We start from the raw sequence: 17,949 nt of genomic DNA, 5'->3' as shown, positions 1-17,949 counted from the left end.
ACCTGAAAGGAGGTTGTGGAGAGGTGTGTGTTGGCCTCTTCTCCCAGGTGAATAATGACAGGACCAGAGGAAATGGTCTGAAGTTGTGGCAGGGGAGGTTTACATTAGATATTAGGAAGAATGACTTTACTGAAAGAGTGGTCAGGCACTGGACCAGCCTGCCCAGGGAGGTGGCTGAGTCACCATCCTTAGAGGTATTTAAGAAACGTCTAGATTTGGCACTTCAGGGCATGCTCTTGTGGCAGAGATTGTAGGTTGTTTGATTGGACTTGATGATCTCAAAGGTCCTTTCCAACCATGAAGATTCTATGATTCTAAGTCCAGGTGCAGGTTTTGGTTTACTGACAACTTAGTACCTTATTAACACAGTGTGGTGACACATGCATCCTTGCTCTAAAGTTACTAATATTTCAGTCTGCAAAAGCAATGATGCAGTAGAAGACAAGCATAATAGAGAGATAGGTGCTCTCATAACCGCTTGCTACCAACATCTACTACTCCTGGTAATGTCAGGGGTATGGTATCAAAATTACTTTAGCACACATTTCATTTGCATGGTCAAAAGTGAAAGCGTAAGTCAAATTACAGTGTTAATTCATTTTGCCTTGCAAGACGCAGTCTTCATGTTTAATAATTTTTTCTTTAATCTTGTGTTTTTCTCAGAGGAGTCTGTGTGAATAATATTAAAAGTCGAGTTAAGGATAACAGCTTTTGGCTGTGCCAGTTAGCTGTGGCTGTGAGATACGTGTCAAAATTTGGAAAGGCCTGTTCTTGTCTCAATTTTCATTGGTCAAATTTTATATATTCTTTGAAGAAGCTTGTCATGGTCCTGGGATAATCTCTGTCAAGGACCAGATCCTACTGATGAGAAGCAATTTGTGAACAGAGGCTTTGAACGGCTCAGTGATCCAATATAAAACTGATGTGAGAAAGCGATTGTGATTTAGCTCTGACATAAGAATTAAAATAAAGAGCTCACTTTGAGGGAATCCATGTATCTCCTTTAGCCCGTCAGAGTTATTACAATATCCTTCAAGGCTTTTGGAAAATACCCTCTAGAGAAACTGACTGTAAATATGAATTCCTCATTTTCAGTCATTGTGCACATTGTAGAGACTGGTAAGGTTTAAGATTTGGTAGGTTCATTTCAGTCTCCGTGGCAAAGAGGCTGAAACCATAGACTAAAAATTTCTGCTTGCAATTTTTAATGTGCTTGTAGAAAGGGTATTGTGTCCTTCTTCAGTAAAGAAGGAGGAATAATCAGAATAGTAGTGCGATCCCACAGAGAACTTCAGTGCTGGAGACCCAGTGAACCATTTTGACCAAGGTGAGAAGCTGGTGGGTCACAGCAGACACCAGTATGTGTGGAGGGCACTGGAGCGCAGAGTTGTTGGGTGAAGTCTCAAAGACGTCAGAGCTGCCAAGTATGTTACCCAAGTAGAAAACAGAAAAACAGTCTGCAAAATGAGCAAAAGACAGCTTTAACAGCTGAGCCGTCCAACGCTTGTGTCTTGATGGAGCCATCCATTTTGTGGCCGTATCATCTCCCACTGGGGAATCATTCTAAAGGGAAATCCAATATTCCCTCTCCAAAGAGGTGTAGAGGTGACCTTTCTTTGAAAGTAGTTCTTAGTGAGGAAGTTGTTGCTTCTGTGAAGATGAATGCTGCTCAAATGGGGATTTTTCTAATAGCTTACAGCTTTCCAGATAGAGTTGGAAAGAGATGGGATTGTTGTGGAGCTCTTGTTACTTATGCATGGGAAATTGTAACTGGCCACATTTCGTGGTAATGGCTGCCGACAGATCCTCCTCCCCAGCCTCTCGTACACGGAGAGGAGGAGGAGAGATAAAGAGATTTATAAGTTTAGAAGAAACTAAAATACTTCAATGAAATATTAATAATAAAAAAGAAAATAATGAAATAGATACAGTATATACAAAACCGTATTAAGCTCCCAGGATGATGTCACTGGCAGGCACTGGGGAAGTCCCAGGCTGGACTCAGCGACGGGTGGGAGCCGGGTTCCAGAGATGGAGTCAGGAACACACGGATCGGGATCAAAGGCAGATGAACAGACAGGGTCCTCCTCGGACGTCGGCCATTGAAGAAAGAGAGCTGACCCTTTGATCCCTCAGCTTTTATACTGAGCATGGGGCAGATGGGATGGAATACCCTGTTGGCCAATTTGGGCCACCTGTCCTGTCCACTCCTCCCCACAGGCGGGACCCCTCTACACTTTTCCGCTTCTGACCCTCCAGTGGGGCAAATAATGAAATTAGCTGACCTTCGTAGTTATAGCAATAAGTATAAGCAAGAGCCTCTCTGCGTGCCATTCCTTGGCACAAACTGTCTTATCACTCTGAACAAACCGCTTTAGACACAAATGCTGTTAATTTCAGAGAGTTAGAAGAGGCCTAGCTAAGAAGTAAAATTACTGAGCAGAAAGTTGGTTCTGTTTTACCTCAAACCAGGACACCAGACAATAAAGCGGTCATCAACATTTAGCACTCAGTGACTGAACATACCAGGAGGCAGTGCCTCACTGAATGAGTATTTTGGTTGCAGCAGAACTGTCAAACTTGAAAATATTGTACGTGCTGTACTTCACTGCTGGAGTGAAAGCAAGGTGGTGGATAACGCTATGGGACCAGGGGATGGCACGTGCTGCCTGAAACAATCTGTGCTGGGTTGTCCCTGCGGAGCAGCAAAGAGGAGCTGTGGCCTCTGAGGGCAGCCCCATGCTCGTGGCCATCTGTGTCTTCTCAGAAGTGCGGAGTCGAGCCCTTTTCTCTACAGTATTGCCCTTTCCTCTAACGGTGCTAGGAATAACCATTTCTTGGCAGGATTTAAAATGTTGCATCTGTTTTTTTGAATTAGAATCCTGAATGGTGCACAAGTGGGTCTAAAGGTAAAGTGATCCTTAAAGAAGCGATGTGTACCGATCTTGTCTTTAATCTTTGTGACTGAAGAAGCTTCATTAAGTGTTGCTGAAAATTTCCGTGGTGAATTTAAAACCTCTGCTCTCCCTGAGCTCAGCAGGAGTTTCTCCATTGACTTCAAGAGAAGTAGAATTAGGCCTAGACTCATTAAAATAAATACCTTTAAATTAGAGACTAGCGTATGTAACCACTTTCCAGATGCACAAGTGTGTGTCAGCTTTATGTTCTTTTCATTATCTGTAAAATTAATTTGATATGCGAGATGCTAATTCTGTATTTCTATGCCGTTTTCTTTGGTCTTGTCCTTAATATTTGTGGAGTATTTAGCTGATTTTTGCTGAAGTTAACAAAAAATATCCTACAGCTTGCAATAAGATCAGGCTGTTGTTATCCATGTGGTTGGTAGCTATCGCAGTGAAATATTCAGTATGCAACGTTCAGCAATTCTGCAGGCTTAAAACAATGTTTTTGCACAATGGCAACGCTGCAGCCATTTAGTTAAATTCAGAAAACATAGTTATCTTAAAACAAAAGAAACTAAAGTCTTAATTTATGCTCCGTAACCTGTTATTTTTCAAAGTCCTGGAGCCTTGTTCAACTGTAAGCCATAATGCTCTCTGAATCTTGCAGCAGGGAATACTGGAAATGGAAAGGAGCAGAAGATGCGCAGGCACCAGAATGATGTCAAATGAAATATGAGGCTTACTATGCTGGGAAAGGCATTAATCATCACAGGATGAAGTATACGTTTGTTTCTGGCAGATAATTACTGAAGAAAAAGCATTAAAAAGACTAGAAAGCAAAAAAAGAATTATTTTTCCTTCTATTACTCCAGCGTATATCTTTTGCAGTCACCTAATCAAGACTAATTAGTAAGAAAGATCTTCATCGAAGATAACTAGCTTTCATGTATATTATGGATGCAAGTGTGCAAAATATTTAATGTTCTGATTTTCCTTATGATTTTGAAAACAATTTAAGTTTTCATGTGGTTTTGGTTTTCATTTTAAGCTCAAGTTTCATTCATTTTTTCCCCTGAACTTCAACATAGGAGACTAGGTGACCCTGCTCTGGCAGGGGGGTTGGACTAGATGATCTCCAGAGGTCCCTTCCAACCCTATAATTCTATGATTCTATGAAAATCTAAGTGAACTTGAGACACTTTACAAGAAAGGTGCTTCATATACAAGTATGAAGTAGTTTCAAAAACTAATTGCATTTCACGATAAAGTAAATTCAGCTTTTATGTTACAAAAGTAAAGAAGACCGATGTGAATTTTCAGGTGTATAACGTAATACATGTATTTAATACATAATTGTAGGATCTGAATGTAAAAGCTGGTTCAGCAGTTCTTTCTTGCAGACTACACAACAAACTGAATTACTGCATATTGCTCAAGTACGCTTATGAGGAAGTTATAGTTGTTTGTGAACACTTGCATTACATCAACTCATTTAAAGTTAAAAATCTCCCGAGTCATGAAGAATCTCATCTTCTCATCACCCGCCTCCCTTCAGGCCCATGACAGGCAGGTAAAACTATTCCAGCCTTCCCTTCCTCTTAATTAATCCCCACTGTCTACCCAGTCTGGGACACTGCTCGTGACAGTGGTGGAAAAAAAGCACAGTTTCACTTCAACTGAATCTACCTATTCAGCAATATTGTGGGCTCCAAGGACTTGCTTTTTTTAAATCCTGCATATATCTATATCTCTGTGTGGGTTAGATTTCTTGTATTAAAAGACCATCAGGAGGGTATGGCTGCAATTTATGGTAGAAATAGGAGGGGAAAAGGATTATTCACAACCTGCATGTTCCTTGCATTTTGGAGGGCTTAATATCTGATCGTATAAAATGTGGTTCTCTTGCAAATTTGTGGAGCTCTCAGTTTTTAAGAAAAGGTTTAAATTTTGCAGCTTCAAGTGAGATGCATACAGCTATAGCCAGAGGTGGTTAGAAGCAGTTTATAACACACAACATACTGAAAGTTATTCACAAGCCAGCAATAGATCGATGTTTATTTATTAAAGGCCTCTTAAAAACAAAGTATGTAGGCCATATACTGATAAAGTAAGGACATGAGACAACTCACTGCATAAGACAGAAATCATAAAAATGGCAGTTGGAAGGAGTCGCTGGCTTCCTGCTCACAAATGCGAGATCCTCAAGTAAGATGAGGCTTTTTTCATCTCTGTCTTGAATTTCTGCAGGGTTGGAGATTCCACAGCCCCCCTTGGTAATGTGCTTCAGTGCCGCACCACCCTAGCAGGAGGTTTTCACTACCACTAGCAAGAAGTGACTCCATGTGCTATGCAACTCCCCATCAAGCAGTTGTAGGCTGTTAAAATTCCCCCCGTCCCTCTTCTATTGAAAGAACCTATTATAGCCATTAATTTTATACTGGCAGAATCAAAAAAAAAAACCAAACAGTCTATTAATTTCTTCCTTAGCCTGCTTATTTGAGTGGTCGAATTCCTCATTTCTTTGAGATACCTCAACATTTCTCCTCGCTGTGAAAATAACTTGCCTTGTTTAACTTCTGCAAGGGAAGGCCTGTAGCACTAGGGTAAGTTCTGCCTGTAATTATAGTATTTTTTTTCTTGGAACTTTATTTTTCTCTATAACCTTTTAAAAGGGAGAATATTTATTTATTTATTCATTAATACTATGAAAGGCATGGTCATGAGAAGTATTGTAGACCACAGCACAAGTTGCAGAACAGTAAAATATATATGCTCGTACAGACCACTAAAGACAGAAAGAAAATATGTGTTTTACATCTTAGTAAGCAATGTTTTCTGCTTTTAAATGGCATGTTTCATTCCCCATTTGAGTGTTACAGGAGCTCTGATCTATTCAGTTATTATTTATAATTGATTAGGCTCAATCCTCTTTGTGAAAGGATACTAATCTGGTTTGGTGTGACAAGTGTTTAATGAGTATGTTGTTGCTCTGTTGGTCATGCTGTAATTCACATAAAGAAGCAATAAACCATCTCGGTTAACAGGAAGTATATCGGCAGCAGTCATGTAGTATTCAGAGAAAGGCGAATAATCACTGGGAGCTGAGAAGTACTCATATTTAAACCCTGTGTTAAGCAGTAGTCAGATTTTTAAAAAAACAAACTGAATACAAGCCAATAAAACTCTTTATTAAAAATTAAAAATATGGTTTCTATCACATACAGATTTTGAGGGAAGAAATATTTAATTCGTTTTAAATAAATCCAAATGCCACTTTTGAGCCACCTCCACGACAGTGCTGAGCTACCAACCCCTGTTCCCTATGTTTCAGTAATCAGCAAATTTTTGAAGGGCGGGAGGGAGCTGCAAGGGGCTTTCAGCTCCTTTTGGGGTGCAAATGGAGTATAGGCAGGATAGGAGCTGGGGAAGCTCATGCTGGATTCAGGACACACATGTACGACTGAATACCCCATGTCTTCATGGTCTCAGCCTACCGCTGCTGTCACTGGCTGAAAGGGCTACAGTAGGAATTTCAAAGTGTAACATAAACCCTTGGTATTTTAGTGCTCAATATATGAAGGACGATAGCGACCTGCTTATGCTATTTGGGCTTCAGCTTCGAGTATTTTATAGTTAGGGAGCAAAAAAAGGAAGTTTTGTTTTGATGAGTTACTTTTCAAAGCTAACAATTGCATAAATTCCTGATTCAGTGACTACTGGGAATACGGTCATTTCTCCTGATAAAGTAAAAAGACAATAAATCAGCAAAATTTGATGTCATGGCTGTTAAATTCTGTAATTTTATACTTCCATTGATCAAAAAATGAATTTATGGTCTACATATTTTCAATGTCATAAAAGTGCATGTAATTTAATTATTAATCTGTGGTCAAAAGCAAGTTAGCATAATAATATCTGAACTGTACTGCCCTGAAATCCCCTGATAGACATCTTTTTGGCTCCTGCTGTTATAAAAACTGTTCCCATTACTTCTTTACCCTGGTGAAGTTATTCCTAGATGATGGAGATAAGCTTTGCACGGGTAGTTTATGAGAGCCTCTCTGAATAAACAGTCCTTAGATGGTGCCTTTGTGCTGGGGAGGATGGCTGGCTTTTATGTGGGATATTAACGCTACAGAGAGAGCCTCTATCAATCCTGATGCTTGTTATGATTTCTGCTTCGGTGTCATAAACTTTGTTAAAAGTTTCACTGCTTTTCTCCAGAGTCAGTTCTGATAACATTAATTATACGTTTTAAGGTATAAACGGTTTTATTTGAGGTTGGTTTTATTTTCTGGCTTTTTTTCCCTCATTTTATCACCTGGTATCATAATATTCAGGTACATTGTGTTTCACTATTCAGCCTTTTGTGTCCTGGGCATATTTATTAATTAACGTCTTCTCTATGTTTTTAAGACCAATTAATTTGAAGTGCTATTGTTGCAAGTGCTTAAATCTTGAGTTTAAAAAAAAAAGCAGCCAGCAACCACTTTGCAGGGTGGCAGAAGGCTTGTAATAGCAACGTAAGAAGTGCACTTAATGCCATAATGTGTCTTTGCTTTCGAGAGGCGTTGATCCACAGAGGTTTTCAGGCACCTGGCTCCTGTAGCAGGAACTGGGCTTGTGGTTCCTATATTATAAAACGCAGGGGAGAATTAGGAAACTCAGCGTAAGCTTTTTGAAAGGCGGCATGCTGAAATGAACTGTCTGGTGTGGTAAATGGGGAAATGAAGACAAGGGTGAAGTAACCACAAAAGGGGTCCCTTTGGAACCTTTGGAATTCCACATGGGATTTCTTTGATTTTTTTTTTTGATGGGTATCTTCCAGGGCAAGCTTGGGGACACCTGAGGTGTATGCCTCTAAGTGAAATGCAGCCACACCTGAGTTTGGACCTCATGTGGTCTTCTCAGGTATAGTTTCATCCATGCATAGGTATATAGGAGCTGATAAAGTCTTCATCTGGACTCACATACCTCAGCTCAACCTGATTAAATGGGTGCGCAGTGGGATTCCCAGCTGAGTTTGTTATAAAAGGGTAGAATATTTCTGCTTCAGGCCCAGTGTTACAGTTTGATTTGTTAAAACAATCCAGCGTCTGCCGGAGTGAAAGCAGCCCAGTTGCAGGATCCCGTTGCAAGGTTGAAGAGTCAGGGTCAGGCTTCTCATTGCTCCAGGCTGGGGGAAGTCATTTACGAACCGACGGTGGTCTGTGCTCCGCATGTTCAGGATAATGATGGAGGCCTTTATTTCTCTTGGAGAAATGTCATTTAATTATTCATTGTGAACTCTTCGTTGAACTCTGCTTGCTAGGACTTACACTTATTGAGCTGGTTCATAAGCATAGCAAAATACGGGGGGGAATCATATTTAAATACTGTATGACTGCCTGCTAATTATTTGTTTACTGATCCATGGAAGCAAACAGACATAACGGGCATTAAACTAACTACTGAAGTTAGCATTGGTGACCAGCTCTGCCACGTGGAAAGGCATAAAAATATTAAGAAAAAGATGCTTTTTAGGAATAAGGCACACTTGTTTTTTTATTGCTACCATTAACTTTGAACAAGTTTTGTGGGGGCCCACGTGCTACTTGGTATACATGAACTAATGGCATTTTACATATAATTGGGTAATGTCTCATTTTCATTTGCATAACAGAAACAAAACCGACAAAATACAAATATGGGGCTGTATAAATGCAGTGCCAGCAATCCCTAGCATGACTAAGTGCAGTAAGGGAGTGAGGCGGTGATAGTTTATCAGATGGCTAAATTAAAGACAAATAGAAAATAACTACAATACCCAATAATGGGGACACACTTTTCCCCATTTAGATGACTTTTTATGTACAGGAAATCGTATTTTTGGAAACTGCCTAGTCAAGTCTCAAACCACCTTGCACCAGGTGCATGTTTTGTGGTTTACAACTAAGAAAAGTTCCACTCATACATATGTATTTGCTGAATAAAGTCCTCAGGAGTTACCTAGATATAATCCTCGTGCATCGTTAAAACTGTCCGTGAAAAAGACTGAGATGCAGTTGTATAACTAGTTCGTGTTCTGCTAAGACCAGTTTTCCGTACAGAAAAGGGCCAGTGTATTTGAGAGGAGGCCTGACAGAGGGGAGCTCTGGAACAAGTAGTTCTCCAGAAGAGAAGAACAGGCCGTCCGACGTGACAGCTGCGCACGCAAAACTTCTGGCAGATCTCTCTGTCTTACACGTTGACACCTACTTGTAGCAATCAAGGAGAACAATTTAATTACTTTAAAATTATGAACATTTTTTCTATACCAGATCCGGTACATACTAAACAGATAATGACTGATGAGGCTGACAAGAGGCTCAGATCGGTGGAATGGTGTTTGCTTGGCAAAGATAGGCACGAAATGCATCTTCTGTGCCTCCAAGATCACGTAAAACTTCCTTTAACAGTATTGTCTCTATTCACTGTGAGGGAGACCCTACCTGCCCCCTGAAACATGGAGTCATGTTAACTTTGGCACTCCTGATGCTGTGGACTTCTGCTAACTTTCATCAGGAAAAGAAAAGGAGTCAAAATCTGGTCAGAATCAACTCACTAATTATGATCACCCCAGTAATTACAGTGAAGTGCTGCTGCTGGAGGGTGATTATGGATTTGTACACGCCTCAGCTTCTCCTTTTTACCCTTGTGAAAAAGTACCCTTTTATCTCTCTTTTCGTGTCTTGCTTTGTTGCATACTTTTTTCCTTACGCATTGGAGAGGAAAAAAGCTGAAGAATTATTGAGCTCTTCAAAATGGAATGAAATCCTGTCTTTAAATGCCAAGGGCTGGAGATGGGGAGGGAAAGGAGCAAACTTCATCCCTTCTCTCATGTTCTGAGTATTCAGAAGTCACCTGTGAAATGAAATACTTCAGGTTTCATGAGTGGCTGGTGGGAAGCAGGGTCAGTGTTGTACTATCTTTAGGAAAACATGAATGCAGAAGGGTAAGAAATGTTCTACAAAGATGCTTCACATATCAAGCCTTTTTTTCTTGGGGAAAAAGTTACCATACATCCAATGTTGAGTGAATTTATAACTTTGTACTGGATCAGCACAATAAAACAAATTTTGATAAGTGTATCTAGAAAATATAAATGGTAGAAGTTTCAAATTATTTCTCTGTATCTATCAAGGATGTCTTCAAAGGAATATCTAGTCGTTTGAAAAATAATGTAAGTTGGAAATAGGTAGCACTCATTTTTCTGCAAGCACTTGTTTGCTTTCTCAGAAAGTTTCTACGTGTATGTTTTTTGGCATTAAATGGACCACCAAGGTAGCATCAGCATCACCCAAAATAGCAAAGACAAATTCAGATAGGATGGATAGTGGCTTGGCAACTCATCTGCCAGTTCCCTCAGCGCCTGCAGATGAATCTCATTGGGTCCCATGGATTTGTGTGCCTTCAGGTTCCTCAGATGGTCTTAAAGCTGATCTTCTACAGTAGGCAGTACCTCATTCTCCCAGTCCCTGCCTTTGCCTTCTGCGGGTTGGACAGTGTGGCTAGAGCCCTTGCCAGTGAAGATCGAGGCAAAAAAGTTCTTGAGTACCTCAGCCTTACCCATACCCTGGGTGTCCAGGTCTCCTGTTTCCTTCTGGAGAGGGCCCACATTTTCCCTAGTCTTCCTTTTATCATCAGCATACCTATAGAAGCTTTTCTTGTTGCCCTTGAAGCTGAAAATGGAGAGGAAGAAGGAGAACAGTGCTTATAGGGTTTTTCAAACTCTAATCCATGTTTATCCATTATGTGCCACCACCAACATGAGAAGCTCTCAGTGCCCCTCAAACAATTTGAAGTTAGAATTATTGCTTTTACAAATCCATGTAGCCCCTGTTAATGGCTGGCCGTTAGCCCTTGGACACTAAAACAGTGGCAAGTTACTGGGTTCTTCCCGGAATCATGAGATTACAATCTCATAAAATGATGTCATCTAGTCTGTGAGCCGTATCAGGGACACTCTGAACAACTGAATGGTATACCGATGGGATTTGGGACCTACAGGAATACTTTTTGCTGGCATGAAGGATTAGGAAAGTCTCCGCATATTGTCCTTATGCGATATAAAGAAAATGAAGTCACCTTTTTGTGTGATAAATCAGAGATGTGCATTTTAATTCCCTCTCAAAGAAACAGGAGAGAGATTATGTCAAATAATCAAATAATACTGGGCCAAACCTCAGCATCGGCTTAACTGCTGCATCAGACACCCGTGAGGGCAGGAAACAAAGCTCTTCAAAGCAATGATCTTCCCATTTCAAAATACAAGACTTCTCTGGCCATGACATCCCTTGGGGTTGGCTGCTGGGGCAAGAGGTCTTCAGTAGTGACCTGGGTGGCAGGACAGCACGCTCTCAGGAGCTTTGCAGATGATACCACACTGATAATGTGGCAGGGCAGATCAAAAGGAACCTTGGTAGGCTGGGGAAAAGGGCTCACAGGGACCTCATGTGGTTCAGTAGTGACAAATGCTGTGTCGAGCATCTGGGGCAGAAAAACCTGAAATTTGAGTACTGGCTGGGGAGGTCGACAGGCTACAGAGCAGCTTTGCAGAAAAAGACCCGGGGTGATCTCATTACTTTTTTATTACCATCTCAAAGAGCAATCAGGCTGTGGGGAAGGTGTTTGGGAAAAGAATCATGAGCACAATTTTAGATGAACATTGTCTAGTCATACTGAGGCTGTTCTATATTAACCGCAAAAGCTACAGTAAAATTTTCTAGGTTACCTTTAACCTGGCTAACCTGTCTCTAGCATCTCCGAGTATTTTGGTTATTCACTTGAAATGTATAAATTTATTGAATGGGTTGCTTTGGTTAGGTTTGAAAGTAATTCTCACCATGAGTGCTTACCAGAAAGCAATTGTCATTATAAATGTTTATCATTCCTGGGGGTTTTTTGTGTGTGTGTGTGTGCATATGTGACTATTTCTTGCAGAGACTAAAGGAACTGAAACAGAGGGAGTTTGCTCGAAACGTAGCATCTAAGTCACGAAAAGATGAAAGGAAACAAGAAAAAGCCCTTCAACGTTTGCACAAGCTAGCTGAGCTAAGGAAAGAGACGACGTGGTAAGTGCCTAGCTGCTGAAACATAAAAAATACTTTAAAATAATCCCTCCACTAATAGCTGGTGCTGTGGGACGCAGGGCTGTTGGAGTCCCTCGGCTGGAGCCCAGCACATGCATTTTTATGGCATTTTTGGAGGAGTATGTGTACAGTAATTTGATTCACACTATGTGCAGAAATGAATGTTTAACGTTGCTTTTTCAGTGAAGCTAAAATGACATGTATTTTCAGTTTAAAAAAAGATGTGTTTCATATATATTTCATAAAACTAGGCACATTGGTTGAAAGCTGAGTGAACTAGGTCATGCATTTGAAGGCTGGCACTACTTCATTGATGAGGTGAGGAATACAGTCTGCCTTTCTAGGATGTAGCAGATCTCTGTGATTTAGTTTTCAAACCGCTTGCCTGGGAAAGCATCCAAAAACATAGTTTTAAATTTCAGTAACTGGATTTTTTTTCTTTTTATTAAAAGGTAAGTGCTCCTTTTCCTCAGCTCCACAGAGTGTTTACCTCTCCCTGCCAAAGTGACTCCTTTCTAGTCCTATGTTTTAGTATTGCATCTAGGCATACTATGGAAATTAATAGCGAGCTTGCTAGTTGTGACTGTATTCTTACTTAAATATGATGCTGACAGGCCACTGAAAATACACGTACCAGTTTTTCAGAGCAGAATCTCAGGGCAAAAAAGTTGATGGTCAAATGCAAATGTTTTCTTTTTATCCAGCCTTCATCTCACCAGAGGAACTAACAGGTAAGTCCAACCACATGAGTTGTAGCTCTTGTTAAGTAATAGTCTCTTTCTCCCTAGTTTGAATGGTGGGTAGCGTGCTGAAGCATATCTGTAAGCAGGTGGAAAGGACATGAATGCTGTGAGGTGTGCTTGGCATGAGCAAAGTAACACCTAATTTTTAATTTTTTATCCTTTTATGATAAGACATGTAGAGGCTCTTTCTGCTCCATCAGCATTTTGAATGTCCAGATTTAATACTTGAGGATTGCAATTTTTATGTTCCCAGCTTTACATATTATTCCACCTAAACATACTCCACAATCTGAATGTGGCATAGTTCAGGAGAAAGAGGAAAGCGGAACTTACTGTTTACCTTTTTCCATGTTAATGAAGCCCAGATTTAGCAAGGTTTTGTTGTTTCTGTTTTGTTGTGGTTTTTTTAAGTACCCTTCTCCTAGTTCCTGAATGAGAATTTATCTCTGAGCTTTATATCTCTATTTCATAATTGCTGTTTATTACTACTTTGTGTCCTTAGCGGTGTGATACAGACACACAGGATTTTTTTAACTAGTATTTTTCCAGTTTGGTTTTGTAGAAGAAGTCACCATTTTACTTTGTTAGACAAAGGGTTTGTGGGGTTTTTTTAAGAAGAACTGGACAAGGCAGGAATTCTCATGAGTAATTCCTTTCTCATAAAACCTCTACCTCAATTTCTAGACCAAATAGATCAAATTGGTCATTCTTTACCTCAGCACATCTTGGGATCATAAACAACACTTCGAAGTTTTCCCAGTGATGCATCATCTAGTATTGCTCTGCACTGTGACATAGAATAATTTGGTTAAAACAAAAAAAAAATTGTTTTAACATAGATCCATTACTCCTAGTTCTGAGCAGTTCCTGTGGATCCTGGAAAATTGGCAGCTTAAACAGTTTTTGCTCGTCTCTTTGCTTCCTATTAAGTCAAATAGAACAGATGGGAAGAGGACATGAAATGAAGAACAGAAGTAGACAATGATAATTTTTTTCTCAAGAGGGATGAATCACTTACTGCACTACTGTCAGCTGAAATACTCTCCCCAGTATTATTTTTCCATGAAAGAAATTGCTGAGATTGCGATGGTTTGGTCTGTGAACAGAAATAAGATGGGAGCTGCTGGGTGATTGCCTGTGGGCAGAGCATCAGTCACTAGGATGATGACTTAAGAGGGAAGTGGTCTATGAGGCGCTCTCTGTTTTAATACATTTTGTTGGACAAAGGAATGTAAAACCTCTGCTATTTGTAGTAATAGTGTTGTAACCAAGATGTAACCAAGATGTAACTGGGAGGAGAAGCAAGATTTCTAGGGCGATGTACAGTCTCTTATAAGGCCAGCCAGTATGTCTAGGAAAAGTGAACTACCTTGTAGGAATATTAGCCCTTCAGCTGATAATTTCACATGAAGGAACTGGGGGCACAGTATTTGTTCTCTGTCTTTTTCTATACTAGTCAACTGATCTTATGATAAAATATGACATTTTTTCGTATTCTAAATCTATGTATCCACAGATTCTTCCTCTTTCCTTAAAAATATCTCCTAGATACTAATGTAACACCAAATTTCTGCCTGCAGTTCTCTGACAGGTACTGACTCCCAAGTTTTGTTTTCCTTCCTAGTGCTCCTGGAAGCGGCCCTATGTTCAAATCCACTACAGTGACTGTGAGAGATCATTGCAATGATATCCCACAAAGTGCTGCCATAGATTCTGACAACAAACAAGATTTCAGCTGTACATTAATGCACGATGCACAGAATTGTAAAGACGTTGCTTCTGTTATTTCTTCCACTCCTGGAAATGCATGTAGTAATAAATCCAAGGCTAACAAATGTGGAGATCAGGTACAAGGAGCTCAAGGACATAGAGTTGGGTTTTCTTTTGCTTTTCCTAAGAAAGCAGCAATCAAACTGGAGTCTTCAGCTGCTGTTTTCTATGAATATAATGATGAAACATCTGTGGAGCACGGACTTAGCAGAAGAAGTAGGTTTGTTCCAGGAGCGTGTAACCTTCAGTCGCCTTCAGCGGCAGAAATAGTCCTGTGCCCTGAGGAGAAACATAACTGCTTTCACCCACTGGTGGAAAAATGCATAGACACAGCAGAAGCTCCTGAAGCTCAGGAGTCAAAAGAGCTGGTCAGTGAAGAAAGCAGGGTGCTAGAGTCTCCCGCATTAACTCCTGCTGTGTCCCATTCAAAGCAGCTGGTGTCCTCGGACATGGATGTCTATGGTATTAATGTAAGTGCAGCAGACTTACCGGACCAAATGCTGCCCACGGTGGCAGACAGTGCTCAGGTCCTGCCCCTGGGCTGCAGCAGTTACGAGCTGCAGGCAAACAGGGCTCTTGCACAGGCGGTTGTGGAGGATTGTTTATCTCTGCAGGATGGTGCAGGGGAAAATGATAAAGACAGGAACAGTGACTCATCCACAGTTGAAACTGAAATAAAAAGGCTGGTGGCAGATGCATTAGTTCCATCACCATCTGAAGAAGGTGGTAGTGGAGCCTCGCAAAGCAAACCAGACATGCGGAAGAGACCTTGTGAACCCTTTGTTCCTGTTCTTAGCAAACATGGATCAAATATTCTTCAGTGGCCATCGGAAATGTTAATTTACACAAGTACAGACCCATCAATTTCTTACAGCTGTAATCCTTTATATTTTGATTTCAAGTCATCAAGAGCAAGTGACAGACAAGAAAAGCCCAAGCATCAGCCAGACTTACCTCTTTTGCACCATAAAACTGAATCCAACCATAGCTTAGTCTCGGATTTTATAAATAAACCTACTTCAGATTGTAGTTGTTACAAAACAGAAATGAATAAAAATGTGTGCAACTATACAATACCCCTTGTAAGTGATGTGTCCCTTATCAGAAATTGTGATCTTGCAAAAAATCAAAATAAAGTGTCCTTGGATGAGCCGTTCAGGATTAGAAAAATTGAGAAGCTTCACATTTCTAAAAGTCACTTGCGACAAAACACTGTGATAGATGAGAAATATAACAAAGCGTGGATCAAAGAAAGCCGTGACAAATGGCTTCGCAGAAGTAGAAAACGGAAAAGGAGAAGAAAATTATGTCATTATCATCATCACTGTGGGGACGCTACAGCAGCAGAAATTGAAATGTCCTCAGTGACTGAAAAAGAAATTAGTTACAGAGATGAAAATAAATATCAGCACCTCCAAAATAATCCAGAGAAGTGCAGACATGATGCAGGGAATATCTGGCTAGCTACAGGTGAGATACAGCAGTCACATCAAAAACTTGGCATTGAAAATGGTCCTGAGAGAGTCATGTCTGCATCAGATCATGTACATGGGGACAGAGGCTGGTGTGGCATTTGGAGTGCAAAAAGTAGCAGCCAACACCATGGTTGTAAACGACTGCACAGAAAGAGCAAAACACACTCTCAGAGACAGGCAAAGAAGCTGGCATCGAGTTCCAGGAGGCACAATTTAAGGTGTTCTAAAACCTGTTGTACCTGGAAAGTCAGGAGGTCAAGCTTCAGCCCAGAGCGTAAATGCTTAGGACACTGCAGTGAGGAGAAGAGTCCAAGTCAAAACCAGTCCATAAAGAGAGGTTACAACGTTCTGACAGAGGAACCTGAAAAATCCCACCGCAAGCGGAGACAGTATAACTATTCCTCTTCATCAGAGGAAAGCTCATACAGACAGAAATTACCAGCAGAGGGATATCTAAGGCAAGCATGTACTTTAGGTACACATCACAAGGCAAAAGGGAAACGCAGGAGAAGGAAAACTAGAACCCATCACGTGTTTTGTGACAGGAACACAAGAAGTGAGACCTCCAGACCTTCCAAAGAAAATTCTGCAAATTCTACATTAAATATTCTGGGGGACTTCTTGACTCAAGACAGTCTAGACGAAGCTACTGTAGATCCCAAAGCTGATCATGCAAAAGATACGGATGAGACAATGCAGCTGGAGGAAAGTAAGTTATCTGTAGAAACTGATAGTTCACACATGCCAGAAAACAACAAACTGACAGCGTGCTCAGCGATGGATGATGGTCCGGGTATATTTTCTGATGTCGTCGCAGGTTCTGCTGCTTCTCTTCCTGAGCACAGTGCTCCAGCAGCTGCCGGCACACAGGGTGCTCTGCAAGATGAAAAGAAAAAAGAAAATGTCAACAGTCATGAAAATCAAGCTCGTTACAAAGTTCTCCTCCCCAACAAACATTTGGAACAAGTTCCTTCTAAATCCTATCTTTGCCATTATGAACTGGCCGAATCTCTACCACATGAGAAAATGAATGAGGTGACACATGAATGGGTACAGTGTAGTCCTGCCATATTTAGCAGCCCACCAGCCTTGCCATTCAAAGAAGCACATGTAAACAGTCATACCTTTTTAACTACCGAGCAGTTAATAGCCCCCTTCACCGTGCCCAATCAGACATTGATATTCCCTCCGGATAACCAGGAAAAATTCAAAGATCTCCCATCTGAGGCGTATCAGCAGATCATGCCACAAAACATGCTGGCCAGCAAAGGGAAGTTCACCTTCCCTCCCCCAGCGATCCAGCCCCCGAACTCCCCGCTACAGCCCTTACCCTTGCAGCCACCGCTGTGTTCTACCTCTGTAACCACCATCCATCACACCATCCTACAGCAGCACGCTGCCGCCAGTACGTTGAAGGTTCTCCAGCCCCACCAGCAGTTCCTTTCACAGGTCCCAGCTCTTTCCAGAGCGCCTTTACCTCATCTACCAGTAGGACCTAGGCTTTGTCCAGGAGGCCACGCAGCTTTCGTCGCCCCGCCACATTTGCCGCTGCTGCCACCCTCCGTCCTGCACCCGGCCCAGCTGGCGTTTCCCCCACTGCCGCACACCATCTTCCCATCCCTGCTGTCTCCGCACGCGGCTGTCATTCCCCTGCAGCCACTCTTTTAGGACAGGTTCTCCGGGATGGGGGAAGGAGCCTTCAGCTAAATGGTCCTGCTGTTTCTGCAGTCCCCTCGGCTTTGCGAAATGGTTCTGTGGAATAAACTGGTTAAAATTCCTTGTTTCTCGGGAAGCATTTACTGTAAGTATAATGATGCAAACATTCATGTAAAGTTCAGACCTATACTATGACTAAAGCACTGAATAGTCTTATACTAATATGAACTCTCTCTATATATATGTGAAAATCATGTCTTAGAATATGTATAATGTATATAAATTATATTTA

The 17,949-nt window shown here is 41.1% G+C and overlaps 1 protein-coding gene across 1 annotated transcript in view; it reads left to right on the top strand.

The window, feature by feature from the left end:
- Nucleotides 1-17,669, top strand: part of ZNF804A (zinc finger protein 804A) — a 154,134-nt gene extending 136,465 nt beyond the window's left edge. Inside the window, exons 3-4 of the mRNA XM_054209066.1 lie at nucleotides 11,865-11,995; nucleotides 14,381-17,669. Of these exons, the coding sequence (XP_054065041.1) occupies nucleotides 11,865-11,995; nucleotides 14,381-17,669 (3,420 nt within the window). The remainder of the gene's footprint in view (nucleotides 1-11,864; nucleotides 11,996-14,380) is intronic.
- The last annotated feature ends 280 nt before the right edge of the window (nucleotides 17,670-17,949 follow it).

This window comes from Rissa tridactyla, chromosome 7 (genome assembly GCF_028500815.1).
Source record: "Rissa tridactyla isolate bRisTri1 chromosome 7, bRisTri1.patW.cur.20221130, whole genome shotgun sequence".
NCBI classification, from domain to species: domain Eukaryota; kingdom Metazoa; phylum Chordata; class Aves; order Charadriiformes; family Laridae; genus Rissa; species Rissa tridactyla.
Note: the sequence above shows the minus strand (reverse complement) of the source record. Positions and strands in the feature narration are given on the sequence as shown.